This window comes from Macadamia integrifolia, chromosome 2 (assembly GCF_013358625.1).
Source record: "Macadamia integrifolia cultivar HAES 741 chromosome 2, SCU_Mint_v3, whole genome shotgun sequence".
Lineage (NCBI taxonomy): Eukaryota > Viridiplantae > Streptophyta > Magnoliopsida > Proteales > Proteaceae > Macadamia > Macadamia integrifolia.
This window is the reverse complement of record NC_056558.1, coordinates 33,997,063-34,015,683: the sequence shown is the minus strand read 5'-3', so window position 1 is coordinate 34,015,683 and position 18,621 is coordinate 33,997,063. Positions and strand designations below refer to the sequence as shown.

The window sequence follows — 18,621 nt, the reverse complement described above, 5'->3', positions numbered from 1 at the left end:
ATGGAAATTAAATATGAAAGTAGTACCTAGAAAATTAGTCTAAAGTAAAGACGTAGCATATCATTTAGAAAATTTGTCTAAAGCAAGGACATGGTGTATCTTCCCTTAGCCCATTGGAATGCCTGAGGATTTTAGGGAACAATTTTAACAAACTTTTTTTTTTTTGTTCCATTTCGGTCCACAATCATTTGACCGGGTCATTTAAGAATTTAATGAAAAACCATTAAATTCAAGGTGAGTTGCCTCGAACAAATAAGAGGAGTCAAACACAAGTCATGGCCTATCAATTTAGACTAACGCTCTTGCCAACCCCGCTACCCTCTTGGGACTAAAAACAAGGGAATCCACTTTAAACCCGAATTGACATACCCTCACTGAATTCATGGTGAATGGTAATACTACAAAATAAAGAAGATAATATTTAATTTAAAGAGAATTTACCATCACTCCCCTACACTTGGCCTATATTTACTATAATTTTCCTATCTTTTACTTTCTTTCTTTCTTTCTTTTTTTCTTTTTGACACTCTCTTGTTTTTGGAATTTTACATCTCTTTCTTCCCTCCTCTTTTTAAATATGTAGATTACCGCTTCTTTTCACTTATGACCTATTGATTTTTTTTCAAATTTTTTTGTTCAAAATAGGTTTTTACAATTATAAGAAAACAACCAATCGGCTTTGTCCTTCTATTATTATTTGATTTAAATATTACTTTTTTTTAACTGAAACTGAAACTCCTCCTCAGCTGCCATATCGTTATTTTTCTATGTCATCTTTTTTGAATTTTTTTTAAAGGCATGAGTATTGATATCAGTTATTAGTGGCGACTCTCTTGTGAACTAGCGCTCACCACCTCCTTCTCAGGCACAGGCAGCGGCTGCGACGGTGACAAAGGACCAGCTCGTTCCAAGTAAGTTGCCCTTTATCGAAACCCCCTTCCTCTAGTTCTATCTTCCTCGAAACTCCTTCCCCACACCGAAACCAGCCGCTGCCTACCCACTCCACTCACACCGATCATCTCCGAAGCAAGCTCCTGTCCTTACCAACGATCTACCCTCTCTACAACCCATCCAATATCAGATCTACAGTAATAGTCTAATAGATTAGAAAACCTATTAAACAATTTACAAATAGAGCTAAATCTATAGTCCCCCTTTTTTATTCAAATCATACCCCTACCTGAGTGGAGAGTCTACTCAACCTGTAATCGACTAAATTAATCACTACCTGATCCTCACTAAGATCTCCACCCTTTATTTTATTGCTTGGGTTAGACTTTAGTCACAAATCATTGCACTGGCAGCCCTTCCCTGCCTCACATAGGTGTTGGTGTATGATGTCTTGTATTCCGTCGCAGTTTAATCCAGGGAGTACTGGTGCAATACCTAGACAGCTAGGATGGCAGTCCCGCTAGCTGGTTAACGGGCCGTGGGGGTTGCAAGGAGGGCAGGAGGCCCCCCTGCATAGCAGGGGGTGTAAGGGGGCGCAGCCCCAGCTCGAATTTTTTATTTGAAGGCAATTGTAGTTTAATCCGGATTAGGGTTTTTCGCTATATATTTGTAGCGAGGGTTTCTTTCTCTGTAATGCAAGCAATACTGAGAGGTGTGAGGACGAACGCTATAACATTATTCTCCATTGATAGTGAAGCAGGATCTCATCTCACCGGAGATGTAGGCAACCTTGTTGAACCTCGTAAAATCCGTGTGCATTATTTGTTTTATTTTTTCATTATCTTCTGCATCATTTTAAGGTTGCGTTTCTACAATAGGGGGCTTAGTTACTGCTATTTTCTCCCAGCAACCTGCATCCCCCCTCTATACTTTATTAAGCTCCCTGCTCTGATTAACTACCCTCTACCAGCCAATTCTTCACCTACATTCCCCTAATCACTTACTTGGCACGAGTTGTACTTCCCCTGGAAGCCTTTTTCCCGCACGTAGCCAGACGGTAAGGGAATCTCTCACACTGCCCATGTAAGGCCATAATAGGGCGGTTAGTTACTTATTGTTTTCTTTTGCATTTGATATATTGAATAAATTATATTAAATAAAAAAATAAAAAGAAGTCATAAGCACTTAGCATTTTTAAATTGTGTTCATTTGAATTAGCGTTTGGGAAGTGTGAACTTACTTGGTTCATCTAGCTTGCTCTACTGTCAAAAAAAAAAAAAAAAAAAAAAAAAAAAAAATCATCTCACTTTATATTGGGGCTCTTTTTATTCTCCATTGAAATAGTATTACCTTCGCTGATCATATCTGGTGCACCTTTTTAGTGGAAGTTACCACAAAAAAAAAAATAATAATAATAAATAAATAAAAATAAAAATAATCTGTTCTTGTAATTGCTTTTGGTTTCTTTTTTCGGTTATATATATGTATAGGTGCATTATTTGACCAACCTATCGGGTGGCTAGTAGGGTCAACGGCCTCCTACTTCTATACATACTTGCATACGGCAGGTTCGAGATCACAACCTCCTGCCTTCAGCGTTGATTCTTCATTAAACCGAAATTACCATCATTAAGCTAAACTAGTGTTTGTATATGTCGGCCAATTTTTGTTTATTAATTGCTAGGTTGGCAAATCCGCTCAATCCTAGTGGAAAACGTGTGCGGCTCTGGTTAATTTGGTGAGGTTTCTAGAGCTAAGCCCTTCTCTGGTTTAAAGTTGCGATAGCCAAAGACACTTTTAAAAGAGAAAAAGCTGATTCCCCATAGCCATAGTATAAAGCATCAGCATTAGATTCAAAGTTTCTTGTTCCAATATCGATCAGTCAATAAAAAGCATAGTTAGGATCACAGCCTCACAGACTCACAGTGCAGTTGTAAGCCAAGAAAAATGAGAAGGTCTGGGTTCGGAGATAGAGATCAGCAAGGTAAGTACTCAGATGATTACCTTGCTCATGTCACTAGGATGCAAAGGATGCTGAGTGAAGCTGATTACCCACCTTTCTCAAACCTTCATTCTATCTTCAAGAACCAGAATGGTCTTCTTGTTGCAGAGACTACAGATCATCATCAGCTTGGGTGCAAGAACCAGAACCAGCACCAGATCCAGAACCAGAAGAAGGGCTTTCAGTGGCAGAGGCATAGCACAGATGACTACCACGCCCATGTCACTAGGATGCTAAGGATGCCCAGCATCGCTGATGATGAGAATGCTGGGAATAGCAATGAAGTAGAGAGTGATGGTGATCATGGAGAGAAGAAACAGAATGGTGCCTCCCAATGGAATACACATACCACAGATGAGTACCATGCTTATGTCACTAGGATGTTAAGGACGCCCAGTATCGTCGAGAGTACTGATCAGAAATAATGGAGATGAGGAAGCATATTTGATAACAGTATAGATGTAGGGTATCCTTCCTATGGTCAACCCCTCCCACTGTTTTTTTTTTTTTTTGGGTTAAATAAACTATGTTCAATGCTTACATAATGCAATAAAATTGTCCTTCAATTCAGCCTTGTTCTTTTAATTCTCTAAGTTTGCCCATCTGTTTGTTATTGTAATAAGCTTTTGGATTAAGTTTTCCATTCACACATGGGAAAAGAAAATCTCTTCACTATTGATGATGTGAGACTATGATAAGGGAATTTCACTTTAGGATGCATATAGTTTTGAGTTCGACTTCACTTACCTTCTTGGGGTCACTTACACGAGGGTATTTAATGCTCTTCACTGTTTTCGATGAAAATTGAATGGTTTTTATTTAACCTCGGTATGATCTAGTCCATGCTATTGTGGGTTAGTATGGACTTACAGGACTAGTCAAACCAAAGGCTTGGATACCATTGTTAGCAAAAAAAGAGGCTATGATATATTGGACTCTAGGTTCATTATTGGCTTTCACTCCTTATTGTAGGATATCGAAAACATCCGTCTCCCCCAGTCCAGTAAGAAAGTCATATCCCATGATGGATGAAGAGATTCTCTTTTCAACATGGGCGAAGAGATTTGAGTATATTTTTAGTAGTTTGGTCTTCTATTCTCCATGTTCTAATTTTTTCCACAAACATACGCTTTGGAGTTCGGCGAGCTCCATTTAGCTGTAAAAGGAATTAAATTTTCAAACTTAAAAAATAATTTTTTCTGATCATTAGCCACATAATAATATCATTTCATATTAATTCTTAAATTCCATGCTGAGTAATGATTAAGATTTTCTTTTTAAATTTGAAAATTTTCGCTTGTCTTGCGTTTAATTTTCTTTGCATCAAAACCCTATGTCACTACTTCCCCTTTAGAGTGACGTGCACGCTAAGAGAGAGAGAGAGAGTCAACTCAAACCTCCATTTTTTTTTTCACTTTTTTACATACATAAGGTGTGGATTATGGCTGGTCGGTTCGTCTATGGTGAGCGGCTCACTTCTGGGGGCGTTTTGGACCCAATTATTTTTCAACATCCGAACCCAGTCCAACAAATTAATTAAAACAAGGTCCTTCTGATCTTACAATTGTCTAGTGAGAAAAATGGTTTACTCCACATCCACTTTTAAAAAAATAGCTGAATTATGAAATAGACTTTGATTAGTTACGTGTCAAATTTTAAAACTTAATTAAATTAAGAGAAAAATATTGTTTAGGCAAGTAGTCATTATATCTAAACACATAAGTGCACAAAATTATCATCCCACTCTTGTGAAATTGAATATTTATCCATATATATATATATATATATATACCCCTGTGTGTGCTCTCATTAGCCCCGCACTGATGCATGGGCTACAAGACCAGGTATTGATCTCTTGCTCTTAAATCAAATATTCTTTGATATATTAGCATAGATTCCCACATATCTCTATGTATACTTCATTACTCTGTCCATCATTGTGTACTTTCTTATGGGCCTTAATTTTAAAATTTCTGCTTTGTTAGGCGGCAAATTTTGGCACACGAAACTTTCGCAAGTGGGAGGTCTGGAGAAAATCATAATGTACACATCTTTACCCTCACTTCACATAAGGAGTTATTTCCGAACTCAAACCCACAACCACTAGGTTGCAATAGGGCAACCTTAACGTTGTGCTGAGATCCACTGTCTAAAAAAGGTGTACTTAATGCATGATGCACTCACCACTATGAATTCTAGGACTCAATACACCATTTTTATGAAACTTTACACGTGAGCCAAAACCCTAAGGATCTACATGTTCACAAAATTTCAAAATTTGGAGCACATGCATCGGATTGTGTATATCTTTATTTACATTTCAAATCAATTTGATTACAAGCTAAAGTAAAATTTAAACTTTCTTTCTGAATTAGAGTCCGGATCATCTTCTCCTACATTTCAATATTGGCTCTTGTCCTAATCATCATGATGGAAAACTTCCATTAGTTATCTCAAAGAAACTAAAAAAAGAAAAAAAGAAAAGAAAAAAAAAAAAAAAAAAAAAAAAAAAGGGTCTTCCCACATGGTTTGACACATGGCAACTAGAAAATACGTGAAGGGTAACTATTATCCATTTATTTTATACTGGTAAATGACTAAGTCTGCTTTAGAAATTGATGAATGGCCCAATCTGGATATAGATCCAGATCTATCTGTTCAAATGTCAAATTAGCCAATCAGGGATCCACATGGCAAAAGAACATTGTATGTGGATAGAAGGGATATACACCAGCAATCGAAAATATTTTTTCCATTATATTGTTACCTATTTAACAAATTTTGAATGAATTATATTATTTTTAATTTAATTGTATATATTACTAAATAAAATATTTTTTAATGAATTTTATTATTTTTATTTAATTGTGTTTATCACTAGATAAAAAAAACAATGGCGCCTAACCCCGTTTGTTCACAAGATTTGAAAGTTGAAAGTTTAAATAAAAGACCTTCACAAAGCAAAGAATACCAAGTGTAAGAATCATTTTTTGTTTTGTTTCTTTTTTAAAAAGAAAACAAATTTTAACATTGGCTATGTTTAGTTACGATTTAAATTTAAAGAGAAGGAAAATGAAATTTTCAAACTTAAATTTTTTTGTGATGATTACCTTATCTTACTATATCACCAATTCCAAATTATTCGATATTTGATTATTTCACATCCAAAACCCAAAACCCATCCATTAGATAGATCCGGTTAAATCCCTCAATAACCTACATTATAAGAGCAAATCACATAATTAGAGGAGAAAAAATTTCCCATTGACTTCTTTCCACCAAGGACAAATGTGGCATGATTATCTTGAAGGAGTCACTCATGGGAGGTGGTCTAATGATAAGATTTGTATTTCAATGCCAACTCTAGTTTCCTTGTCTAGAGGAACTACTCCAAATATGTATCATCAATCATCCCTATATATTTTTACCAAAAAAAATTCATCCTTATATATGGATGGTCACATTGATCGAACCACGTTAAACTCTTGTATCTATCTTCTCTTTATTCTTATTTTCTTCCTCTTTTATCATACATGAAATACTAGGAAAGACCATGACCCATAAAAATAACAATAATAATGTAAACCTCACGCAGGCCTAGTGGCCATAGATAAGAGTTGAATTCAAGCCCTCCACTTTTTAAGGTGTGATCCCTTGGCAACTAATTTCTCCCCCCAACCCCCAAAACACACACAGATCCTAATAAAAAACACAGGAGTAGGATTCATACTCTTCTAAGCACCAAGGATGGAAATCAATTATAGGGTATTAATGAATGGTTCTTATGCTTAGACATAGGAGTACATGAAATTATTACCATATCTCTATGAAATAAAAAATGGAGTACATGAAATTATTATCATATCTCTATGAAATAAAAAATTCCATTCATATTATTGTCTTTCCAGCACACATTTTCATTGGCCCTCGCATTGATGCAAGGGCCACACGTGAGGCATCTCTTGCCTTTTATTTTATTATTTTATTTCTCTTTACTCCTCTTCTTGTGATGTAACAAGGTATGAATAATCATATAATTTTTTTTTTAAATAAATCATATAAATAATAAATTTATTAGGGGATTCATTAGTCTAGCAAATGACTACCAAAAAACAAAAATTAGTCTAATAAATGCCAAGATCAATTAGCTTGTTAAGTTACTCATCAAATTTAAGTACTTTATCCTTCTGATTCTCAACCACCAACCATCAAACTCCTTATCGGCATGATTTCATGTGAAGAGTATGATGTTGAATTTTAGGCACATAAAATAGATTTATTTTCCGTCATCCACATGGTATGGAGAGCGGATCAGGTTCTCATACGAGAACCATTCTCGTATGGGACTAATCCACACTTGGAAAACCCCTGGGATGAAATATGTGTAAATCAGATCGTACAAGAACCTGATCCACACCCTATGGTATGTCATATCCATCCAAATAAATAAGTTGTTTTTCTAAGGAGTGGACATTTTCATGGGCTAAATACCAAATCGGCAAGAACACACCATTTTCAGAACTTATTAAGGATTAATATTCCTGCCAAAATCAGCCATTTCTTGTTCTTTAGGAGGTGAGGAATCCTTCTGGTTTGCACACCAAACCAGTAAGGATCCAAAAACATGTATCTCCTGGGTTTCTCTGATTTGGAGAAGCTCTTCTCAAAGATCGACCTCAACAACGATGGAGTTGTAAGCATAGATGAGCTAACACAACTCTTAGACAAGGTTGGTGTCCAAATCACAGCAGATGAGCTTCAAGGGATCATGGGAAAAACCAATCTCAACCTGCAAGAATTCGTCGCATTCTATGAGTCCTTGTCGGCTCAGATTGAAGAAGAAGAAGAAAGCAGTGATGATGAGGAGAAATATTTGCTTGAGGCCTTCAAGGTGTTTGACTTGAACCATGATGGGTTCATCACTTGTGAGGAGCTTCATATTGTGCTTTTGAAATTTGGGTTGTTGGGAGAGTCTAGTGATGGGGACTGCAACAAAATGATTTGCAGGTTCGACTTGAACTCCGATGGGAAGCTCGATTTCGAAGAGTTCAGGTACATGATGTTGCTAAATGCTAGCCCGTAACAACTATTAATGTCTATGAAGCTTTTGTAAGAGAATTGATTCATGGGAAAGTTTGATCTTTTTCTTAATTCCCCACCCCACTCCCTAGGTTAGAGGACTTTGTGAACAGTTTAATTTCCTTTGAGGAATGAATATTGTCTTTAAGCTTCTTCTAATAGATGGAAAAGTTAATGGAAGATTGGATGGTTGCTTTTGATGAGTTTCTTAGCTACTTTCTTGTTATTTGTTCAAATTTTTTTGAGAGAAATCAAGAGCTGTGAGTTTGAGAACTGAAAAATTCTTCTTTCTAGTGTTTAAATTTAAACATGATACGATTCAAAGAGAGAGATCTATAACCGGTCCACCAAATCAAAAGGAGGTAAGGATCCATCTCATCCAAAGCTTCTTGTTTGAATTTTAAAATTCAAATATGATGATCTTATCACCAATGTTATCTCTTATAGTTGTAATTTTATTTATTTTCCTTTTTAAATGGGATTCAATCTCCCAACTGTACCTGTAAAATATTTATATATACTCAGTTATACATCAATGGAATTTATTCAAAAACTTAGCAAAAATAATCATTGTGCAATCTCTTTCAAGATCTAGACCCCATAGTCCCATGTTTTTTTTTTTTAACAATAGAGATTGGATCACAAGTGTGGGCCTCAACCCCTAGTGCTTACGGGTTTGAGTTAGGAAATAGCTTCGATCTCTATGAAGTGGTTGAGGTTGTGTACTTTTAACCTTCCCAGACCTTACACTGGAGAGAGCCTCATACACAATTGGATCACATAAACAATTAGAGCACATTTGAAAGCACTTCTCTACCTTCTTAGAGGCTCGAGATGGGAATAACTTTTCCTGGGTGTAGAGGAGTATATTGGAGGGGAGGAAAGTTCTTAAGGAAGGCTTACTTTGGAAGGTAGGGTATGGTGATCAAATCAGTATTTTGCATGATAAGTGGGTTCCTTCTCTTCCCAGATTTCAGCTACAACACCCTGGTGCAGATGACTGCCCTCTCCATCTAGTCTCTGATATCATAAATCATGTTACAAGGAAATGGGATTTAGAGATGCTAAAGAGATGGTTCAACCCAATAGATAGAGCTGTTATCCTAAAAATTCACCTCCCCCTATTCCCTGACCATGACAAGTTAGTATGGGGAGCCTCCAAGGATGGTCAATTCTCGGTTAAATCATCCTACCACCTCCAATGCAATATCAAGCAGCAAATAAAAAATGACCAAGCATCCTCTTCTCATGTGAATAGGTGGGATTCTATTGCCTCTTCCACTTGGAGATCCATATGGAGATGTCAATCTTTACCTAAAATTAAGTCTTTCTTATGGCGTGCATGTGCTGGAGCTTTAACTACTGGAGATAGTCTTTGTAAAAGGAGGATCCAAGGTGATGCTCGTTGCCCGCATTGTGGTACATTGCCAGAATCTATTGACCATGAGCTGCTCCATTGCCCTTTTGCCGGTTTGGTTTAGGTGTCTCTTATCCATTAGACTTCCTCAAAGAACAGATTTCTCTACTCCATGATGGATTGAAGAATGGTGTAGGCCCCAAAACATGGATAAGAAGCAATGGAGGGAAGCAGTGAGCCTTAGTTCTTTCATTGTTTGGACAATCTGGAAAGCTAGAAATGATACTGTCTTTGGCAGGAAAAAATGGGGTCCAGGTGAGGTCATATCACTGGCGTCTCAAGCTTTTCATGAATTTTGTTCTGTTATAGACTGCCCTCAAAACAACATTTCACAAGCTTCTTATCACAACATAGAAAAGACCAAATGGACTCCTCCTACTACTCCTTCCATAAAGGTAAATTGTGATGCGTCTTGGAGCCCAAATCATAGTAAATGTGGGTTGGGTATTGTGATTAGAGACTCTAGCATTTCAGTTCTCTTGGCGGTGTCTGAAGTTTCAAGTTTTGGAAGCATCTTGGAATGGGAAGCCCTTGCAGTGCGCAGTGGACTTTTAGAGGCAATCTCCTTGGGAGTTGAAGCTCTTCAAGTGGAGTCTGACTCCAAGGAGGTCATCAATTATAAACAGAGATCGGCCAACAAAGCTCCTTTAGCCATTCAGCCTATTTCTCTCAGATATCATTCACCTCTCTACTTGGTTCAATGATTATATTTTCTCCTTTATTTCTAGGGATTCCAATCATGTAGCAGATTCCTTAGCTCAGAAGCCACTATCAAATTCGTGTAAGATAGTCTGGCTACATTCCACTCTGTGGCTAATGGAGAGTTATAACTCCCCAACCCCCATGTGCCCCACACAAAATCAATAGATCCTTTTCCCAAAAAAAAAAAATGCACTTCTCTGGCTGAGTGTTTCTAGCACCTTTTTTCAGTTTGCAAGTTTGCAAGAGCTAAAAGTACTTTTACCTGCTCTTTAGCAGTCCCAATATGCTCTTTCTTTGGAATCTTTCATGGACAGAAGTGTTCTAAAGAGTAGCAACTAGCAGAAACGCTCTTAACCAGAAAACACTTGTCATGAAGCGGATTGCAGCTGGACAGGAAACTCAATAACTTTATCATGAATCATACTCTTTAGAAGGCTTGAGTGCTTGACCGCCTGAAATTTCAATGGCATCATTTTATGGGATGTGTGCTACAACTTTCATGAGAGACCCTCCTCGAATGGTAACCCACTATAGATTTAAAGTAAATTAAAAAATATATATAGTATTAGATTACTTGATAACATAATGACAATGAAACAAAGAGAAAAGTACTCTAAACATAGTGGACTTTGATTAAGTAAGATCTCTAAATATGATATATGTCTATTCCAAATTAAACGCCATCTATCTATTTATATCAAATGGTTAAAATGGCTGGATCGGAGTATTGGACTGACATTTCAAACCTTTGGAGATGGATCAGCTGACATCAGGCACAATGTTANATCGAATACAAGGACTCCACTTCATCCGTACCCGAGATGCCCGCCCTTCCACCCTTCAATGACACACCCACGGCCTTCACTTTCTATAGCAACTTAACTAGCCCTCCTTCAATGGTGACCGACTTACCTCTGCAAGTGGACTTGCAGATGTTCATAACTATTGGCATGGGTGTCTCGCCTTGTGCACTCCCAGGTAATGCTACGTGTCAAGGTCCCAATGGTCTGCGACTTTCTGCCAACATGAACGGCAAGTCATTCGAGTTGCCCACCAATATGTCCATCTTGCAAGCATCCTTTACGGGTGCCACCGGAGTTTACACCGAAGATTTCCCAAGCCAGCCACCGGTGACCTTCGACTACACTAACTCCACCAAACGCTTGAACCAGACACAGTTCGTGTTCACACAGAAGTCAACAAGTGTGAAGAAGATTCCATTTAATTCGTCGGTGGAGATAGTGCTACAAAACACGGCTATTATTGGGGAGGAGAGCCACCCAATGCACCTCCACGGTTACGATTTCTATGTGATGGCAATGGGGTTTGGGAACTATAACGCTTCCGTGGATACGAAGAAGTTCAATTATTTTAATCCACAAAAGCGTAACACTGTCGCCGTGCCACGTGGAGGATGGGCTGTCATCAGATTCCGAGCTGACAATCCAGGTATGTTTTTCCTACTGTAGTACCCATTTCACTTTCATTCTTTTTTTGAGAGCTTGTTCCTAGGGGTGCCAATGGGTTGGGTTGGGCCAAGATTTTTCAAAGCCCAGCCCAGCCCAAAGGGTCTCTTAAATCAATTCAGGCTCAGTCCAACCCTAGGTCAGGTTGGGATATCTCAGTTCAGGTCCAATCCTGTTGAACTTAGTTCAACCCAGTCTGGCCTAAATTGATCATGATTGGTTCAGGTTGGGTTGGGTTAGGTTAAGTACCCTGGCAATATGATGAATTAAAAAAAAAAAAAGNAAAAAAAAAGTATGATGGTGCAACTGGTATATAGTATAATAAAATTGGTGTGTCAATAGTGATATATTTTTATATACATAAGTTCAACCCAATTCCTCGGCCCAGACCCAGCCCAGCACTACTTGGGGCTTCAAAATCACAGCCCAAGCCCACTTCACGGGTTGAACAGTTCAGCCCCATCAGGCGGGCCAGGGTGTGTTCAGGCTTTTTTGACACCTCCAGGCTCCAGCTAGTTCTGTTCTTACCTCCGATGAATCTCTGACGTTCCTTATCTCTGTTTATCTACAGGTACATGGATTATACATTGCCACCTCGAAACCCATCTCTCGTGGGGCCTGGCTACGGTTTTGATAGTTGATGAAGGGCCTACCTCTTTCTACAAACTCCCTCGTCCACCTTCCGATTATCCTAAATGTTAGATACCACATATGATCGTCATCACTCATTCATTTTATTATTCTTTCAATTCTTGTTTCGTTTTTTTTATCATTGGCAGCAATTGTGAAGTGAGATAATTTGTTTATAGTGATTTGATTTGTAAGTGAATGACATTTGAGTTAAATTATTAGCAACAACCACAACAGCAGCAGATCGAAGCAGGAAGAACAATGATGTAAAGTTGTCAAGGCTCGATCGGGGTCTTTGTAATATTAAACTGCTCTCTGTAAGGAGAAATTCTTTGAGATTCAGTTCCATGCAATGACCGATTTCTTTTAGTTTTTCATAAGCAAAGAAAAAAAGTTGTTGAAAGTTATTTAGGCCGCTTTGGTATCATTTTCTTTTTTATTTTTACCTATTTAACAAAAATCATAAATAAAAACCATTTTTTTTATCAAAACACAAAAATGGTTTGGTAATTGCTTAACAAAAATGGTTTTTTTGTGAGAAATAGTTTGGTATCCCTATGTGCAAAATGATTTTTTGAAGAAATGGGTGAAGAGATGTTTCCTTCTCCCATCTTCCTCCACTTTGGACTGAAGAAGAGGGGGGCAAGGGGGCTTGGATTTCTAATTATAAAGCAAAAAACTACTTTACCCCTCCATATTGGGGTTTTAAACGCAAAAATAACTAAGAATCAATTTTGGCCAAAACACATAAATGACTCTTGATCTCTTTTTGGGTTTTGTGTTTATCAAATTTTTTTTAAATAAAAACAAGTTCCATAAATGATGCCAAATGCAACGAAAATTGTTTTTGTAAACAAAAATAAAAAGGAAAAATGATACCAAAGAGGGCCTTCGATCAATCAAAAGCTAGTAATAGAAGTTTTGTTCATTTCACTTTCTTTGAAGTTCAAATTCAAACCATGGTTAGCAAATTCGGATTCGGGAATTATTTGGACGGAGAATTATTCGGAATAATTCGGACGATTAATTTAAGGATTCGGTCAAAAAAGCGGTCAAAAAATCTTATTGGGGTTTTTTTAAAAAAAAAATTGTTTTATTTTTTTATTTTTTATTTTTGGTTTTTTTTTTAAAATAATGTGTAAATGGACCGAATAATTCGGTTTAATTCGGATTCGGTCCGAATTATTCGCGAATTATATTCATTTTTGAAAAAGTCGCGAATTTTAAAGAATTTTATTTTTAATTCGGATTCGGTCCGAATTTTTTATAAAATTCTTTAAAATTCGGTTCGGCCGAATAATTCGTGAATTATTCGGCCGAATTGCTAACTATGAGCCTCATACACAATTGGATCACATAAACAATTAGAGCACATTTGAAAGCACTTCTCTACCTTCTTAGAGGCTCAAGATGGGAATAACTTTTCCTGGGTGTAGAGGAGTATATTGGAGGGGAGGAAAGTTCTTAAGGAAGGCTTACTTTGGAAGGTAGGGTATGGTGATCAAATCAGTATTTTGCATGATAAGTGGGTTCCTTCTCTTCCCAGATTTCAGCTACAACACCCTCGTGCAGATGACTGCCCTCTCCATCTAGTCTCTGATATCATAAATCATGTTACAAGGAAATGGGATTTAGAGATGCTAAAGAGATGGTTCAACCCAATAGATAGAGCTGTTATCCTAAAAATTCACCTCCCCCTATTCCCTGACCATGACAAGTTAGTATGGGGAGCCTCCAAGGATGGTCAATTCTCGGTTAAATCATCCTACCACCTCCAATGCAATATCAAGCAGCAAATAAAAAATGACCAAGCATCCTCTTCTCATGTGAATAGGTGGGATTCTATTGCCTCTTCCACTTGGAGATCCATATGGAGATGTCAATCTTTACCTAAAATTAAGTCTTTCTTATGGCGTGCATGTGCTGGAGCTTTAACTACTGGAGATAGTCTTTGTAAAAGGAGGATCCAAGGTGATGCTCGTTGCCCGCATTGTGGTACATTGCCAGAATCTATTGACCATGAGCTGCTCCATTGCCCTTTTGCCGGTTTGGTTTAGGTGTCTCTTATCCATTAGACTTCCTCAAAGAACAGATTTCTCTACTCCATGATGGATTGAAGAATGGTGTAGGCCCCAAAACATGGATAAGAAGCAATGGAGGGAAGCAGTGAGCCTTAGTTCTTTCATTGTTTGGACAATCTGGAAAGCTAGAAATGATACTGTCTTTGGCAGGAAAAAATGGAGTCCAGGTGAGGTCATATCACTGGCGTCTCAAGCTTTTCATGAATTTTGTTCTGTTATAGACTGCCCTCAAAACAACATTTCACAAGCTTCTTATCACAACATAGAAAAGACCAAATGGACTCCTCCTACTACTCCTTCCATAAAGGTAAATTGTGATGCGTCTTGGAGCCCAAATCATAGTAAATGTGGGTTGGGTATTGTGATTAGAGACTCTAGCATTTCAGTTCTCTTGGCGGTGTTTGAAGTTTCAAGTTTTGGAAGCATCTTGGAATGGGAAGCCCTTGCAGTGCGCAGTGGACTTTTAGAGGCAATCTCCTTGGGAGTTGAAGCTCTTCAAGTGGAGTCTGACTCCAAGGAGGTCATCAATTATAAACAGAGATCGGCCAACAAAGCTCCTTTAGCCATTCAGCCTATTTCTCTCAGATATCATTCACCTCTCTACTTGGTTCAATTATTATATTTTCTCCTTTATTTCTAGGGATTCCAATCATGTAGCAAATTCCTTAGCTCAGAAGCCACTATCAAATTCGTGTAAGATAGTCTGGCTACATTCCACTCTGTGGCTAATGGAGAGTTATAACTCCCCAACCCCCATGTGCCCCACACGAAATCAATAGATCCTTTTCACAAAAAAAAAAAATGCACTTCTCTGGCTGAGTGTTTCTAGCACCTTTTTTTAGTTTGCAAGTTTGCAAGAGCTAAAAGTACTTTTACCTGCTCTTTAGCAGTCCCAATATTCTCTTTCTTTGGAATCTTTCATGGACAGAAGTGTTCTAAAGAGTAGAAACTAGCAGAAACGCTCTTAACCAGAAAACACTTGTCATGAAGCGGATTGCACCTGGACAGGAAACTCAATAACTTTATCATGAATCATACTCTTTAGTAGGCTTGAGTGCTTGACCGCCTGAAATTTCAATGGCATCATTTTATGGGATGTGTGCTACAACTTTCATGAGAGACCCTCCTCGAATGGTAACCCACTATAGATTTAAAGTAAATTAAAAAAAATATATAGTATTAGATTACTTGATAACATAATGACAATGAAACAAAGAGAAAAGTACTCTAAACATAGTGGACTTTGATTAAGATCTCTAAATATGATATATGTCTATTCCAAATTAAACGCCATCTATCTATATATATATCAAATGGTTAAAATGGCTGGATCGGAGTATTGGACTGACATTTCAAATCTTTGGAGATGGATCAGCTGACATCAGGCACAATGTTAAAAATTGACAACACATCAGAACATTGATTTATAAAAGAAAAAAAGAGATCGCATACAAAATACAATGATTTACATGATTCACCCAAAATGTACATTCACGGCCGAATAATAACCAAAGCTTCCATTATTACGATAAAAAAATCATAAAACCTTAACACCTTATCTCCTTACTAGATAGGCCTCTATATATAGCATTTTGACACTTTATAATTAGAGAAACGCTAATCCTGAAAGTAAAATATTATCCCCCCCCCCTCAATATAAATGACTCCCAACGTGCCCCCTTAAGTTGGCCCCTGGGAAAGGAGCTTCTTAGCCCTTCTAACCCCGTGGTCCACTCATTGTCGAATAGGAGCACCGTTATTGGAAAAGAATCACCAGTATTTCCTGGATTGGCACGGGATAGATAATCTATATAGATAGAATTTATAAATATCGACATGAAGTAAATAAGGAAGAAATATAAAAAGAATCTCAAATTTATTTCAATTATTCAATATCAATCAAGGTATAATATGCAAGCTCAACCCTATCAGGATTCAAGTTGGACTGCAAGTCAAACCATTTGATTGAAAATAATCCACCTTTTTTCTTCTTCTTCTGGTAGATTCAATTATTTCATTTTCACCAATTCAATCGATCTGTTTTCTATCCATCTCATATAGCAAAGATACGAGATAGCTGCTTTAGGATAGGGATATAGCCCAAGTTACTAATAACCCTAAAAATGTGATCATGAATCATCTTAGGTGTAGTAATCTTTTGTAAAGAAAATTGTATATGCTGTAGTGTAGCTATACTCATATTGTTTTAAATTATAATAATAGTCAATAGAGATTGCTTCTATTAAAGAATTTAAAGTATACTTACATGAATTACAAGTTCTTTTAATGGTCTTGTCACTAATGTATTCAATTATAATAGCTAGGGAGAGGGTTCTCCACGATGCCAGTGTGTGGGGTTAATCTCACATGCTACACCAATGGTAACATAGGAAGGATATAATTCACATGAGGATCCACATGGTTAAATTAAGAGAAAAAATAATAAAAATTTATATAAAAGGGAATATAGTACATGGATAAAAATCGTCTGCAATTCTAATCTTGTACAATTCTGTGCAATACCCCCTTGAGAGGGTGACACGTGGACAAAGTGGTTTGAACGAACGGCTCAGATTAATCCTACATTGATTCAACTCCAAACCAATGAGTTGAAGTTGGATCAATGTAGGATTAATTTGAGCCGTTCAAACCACTTTATCCACGTGTCACCATCTGAAGGGGGTATTGCACAGGTAAGGAATTGCAGACGATTTTTATCCATAGTACATTGGTGCCGTTGGAAACTTTTTTCTATTATAATATTAACCAGTAAACTACTATTTCTAATAAGAATTTGGAGTATACATATAGATGTGTGTGTAATAAAAAAATACTAGAGCTTACATTTCTTAACTCACACATCAGTTATTAATGGACATGAGAGCACAAAACCTTGGGCAGTTTGAAATAACATGTAACAATAAACTTGAGTAAATGGAAGAAATCAGAGGGACATTCTTAGGTTTAAAATTTAGTGAAGGAATGGTAGTATTAGGAAAATATTTTGCCTCTAGAATCCTGCTCAAAAGTTCCCAAGGGATTTTGATTAATCTCCAACCCACTCAGAGAAGAAGGTGTCTTGCTATATACATAACTAAAAACTCAATCCTCCTAGGTTTTTGGGTTTATACACTTTTTTGCTAAGAAATTAAAGAAACTTTTCAATGTTCATAATTTTTTTTTTCAAAATAAAATAGGGCAAGTATTTTCTATATGCAAGTGTACCCACACACAAGGGCGCGCATCCAAGTAGGGGTATAGTGGTCATTGCACACCCATGTGTTTGTGACGCTAGGGCCTCTAATAGATAGAAAACTTTGTACGATAAGAATAACATTGAATAAAAAAAAAAGTGTAAACTATGCACAACCCCTAATATTTGTCAATAGAGTGCTTGTCATCAAATGAGTGGCTGCCAAATAGTTTAAAATTTGCCGATTCTTCTCTATAATCTCCCCAAATGTCTGTCTAGAAGTTTTAAAGAGAAAATGATAATGGGAAGACCTTATAGTAAAATTAAACTTTTTAGAACCGGGTAGAAATCCTTTCCCATATACCAGTTTCAAATGCCTAGATTTACCACATGGGAGACTAGATGGGGCTCAATTTTTTGTGGTCATATAATAGATCTTTAGAGATCTTATGCCCAAATATCAAATTTCAGCCAATCAAAGTTTACCATGTGGCAAAATTAAACTTTTGCAATCTATGATTATGGAGAATGCATACTAGTAATCGAAGTACCATAAATATATATATCATGGGCATACAGGGGATGTATGCTAATGCACAAGAGGGCATCTGATTGAATCAATTACATTTTCTATATACATTATAGAAATAGAGAGGACTAAAGCTATTCTTCAATGAAAAGACAATCCCTAATGATAGGCTGAAGGAGCCATGGGATAGAAGTAACCACACCATTAATAATATTGAAAATTAGCAGCCAATTCTAATGGTCAAATACATCTGATCCAGATCCAGATCCCTATCCTTGAGAAACTTTTCTTATACACATTTGACCTATGATATGAATAATGGATGTGAGAATATAAACAGGCTATACTTCTAGAGTCTAATAGAATATTACTTGAGGACTTTTTTTTTATATAATTATTAAAATTTGGATAGAATACCATTTGGGATTCGTGAAGCCAAGAATTATACTTGATTCGGTTTTGATTCAATTTTAGGGAATGTTGGTGTGTATCAGATTGGATTTAGTTCTAAAAATTGGTACTTGTACTGAAGCTGTTCTGTTTTGGTATAATTTTGATTCGAGCTGAGCTAGAATTAGAGTAAAAATCAGAGTCCAATTAAGCGTGAACCTCGACCTCAACTTAGGCTTGA

The 18,621-nt window shown here is 37.0% G+C and overlaps 4 protein-coding genes across 4 annotated transcripts; all 4 read left to right on the top strand.

The window, feature by feature from the left end:
• Positions 1-7,388: 7,388 nt before the first annotated feature.
• LOC122090464 (probable calcium-binding protein CML44) lies at positions 7,389-8,152 on the top strand. The gene has a single exon (XM_042660065.1). The coding sequence runs from the start codon at positions 7,518-7,520 to the stop codon at positions 7,974-7,976; it is 459 nt and encodes a 152-aa protein (XP_042515999.1). The 5' UTR covers positions 7,389-7,517; the 3' UTR covers positions 7,977-8,152.
• A 1,383-nt stretch (positions 8,153-9,535) lies between these two features.
• Positions 9,536-10,093, top strand: LOC122065194. Its single transcript, XM_042629011.1, has one exon. It carries the CDS (start codon positions 9,536-9,538, stop codon positions 10,091-10,093), a length of 558 nt encoding a protein of 185 aa, XP_042484945.1.
• An 820-nt stretch (positions 10,094-10,913) lies between these two features.
• Positions 10,914-12,303, top strand: LOC122057496 (laccase-8-like). The gene is made up of 2 exons (XM_042619617.1): positions 10,914-11,540; positions 12,129-12,303. Exons 1-2 carry the CDS (start codon positions 10,988-10,990, stop codon positions 12,257-12,259), a joined length of 684 nt encoding a protein of 227 aa, XP_042475551.1. The 5' UTR covers positions 10,914-10,987; the 3' UTR covers positions 12,260-12,303.
• A 2,023-nt stretch (positions 12,304-14,326) lies between these two features.
• Positions 14,327-14,908, top strand: LOC122065186. The gene has a single exon (XM_042629001.1). It carries the CDS (start codon positions 14,327-14,329, stop codon positions 14,906-14,908), a length of 582 nt encoding a protein of 193 aa, XP_042484935.1.
• The last annotated feature ends 3,713 nt before the right edge of the window (positions 14,909-18,621 follow it).

Coding starts and splice junctions, on each gene's coding strand:
- LOC122090464 (XM_042660065.1), top strand. CDS start 7,518: ATGTATCTCCTGGGTTTCTCTGATTTGGAGAAGCTCTTCTCAAAGATC.
- LOC122065186 (XM_042629001.1), top strand. CDS start 14,327: ATGGATAAGAAGCAATGGAGGGAAGCAGTGAGCCTTAGTTCTTTCATT.
- LOC122057496 (XM_042619617.1), top strand. CDS start 10,988: ATGGTGACCGACTTACCTCTGCAAGTGGACTTGCAGATGTTCATAACT. Junction 11,541..12,128: donor ATTCCGAGCTGACAATCCAG/GTATGTTTTTCC, acceptor GTTTATCTACAG/GTACATGGATTATACATTGC.
- LOC122065194 (XM_042629011.1), top strand. CDS start 9,536: ATGGATAAGAAGCAATGGAGGGAAGCAGTGAGCCTTAGTTCTTTCATT.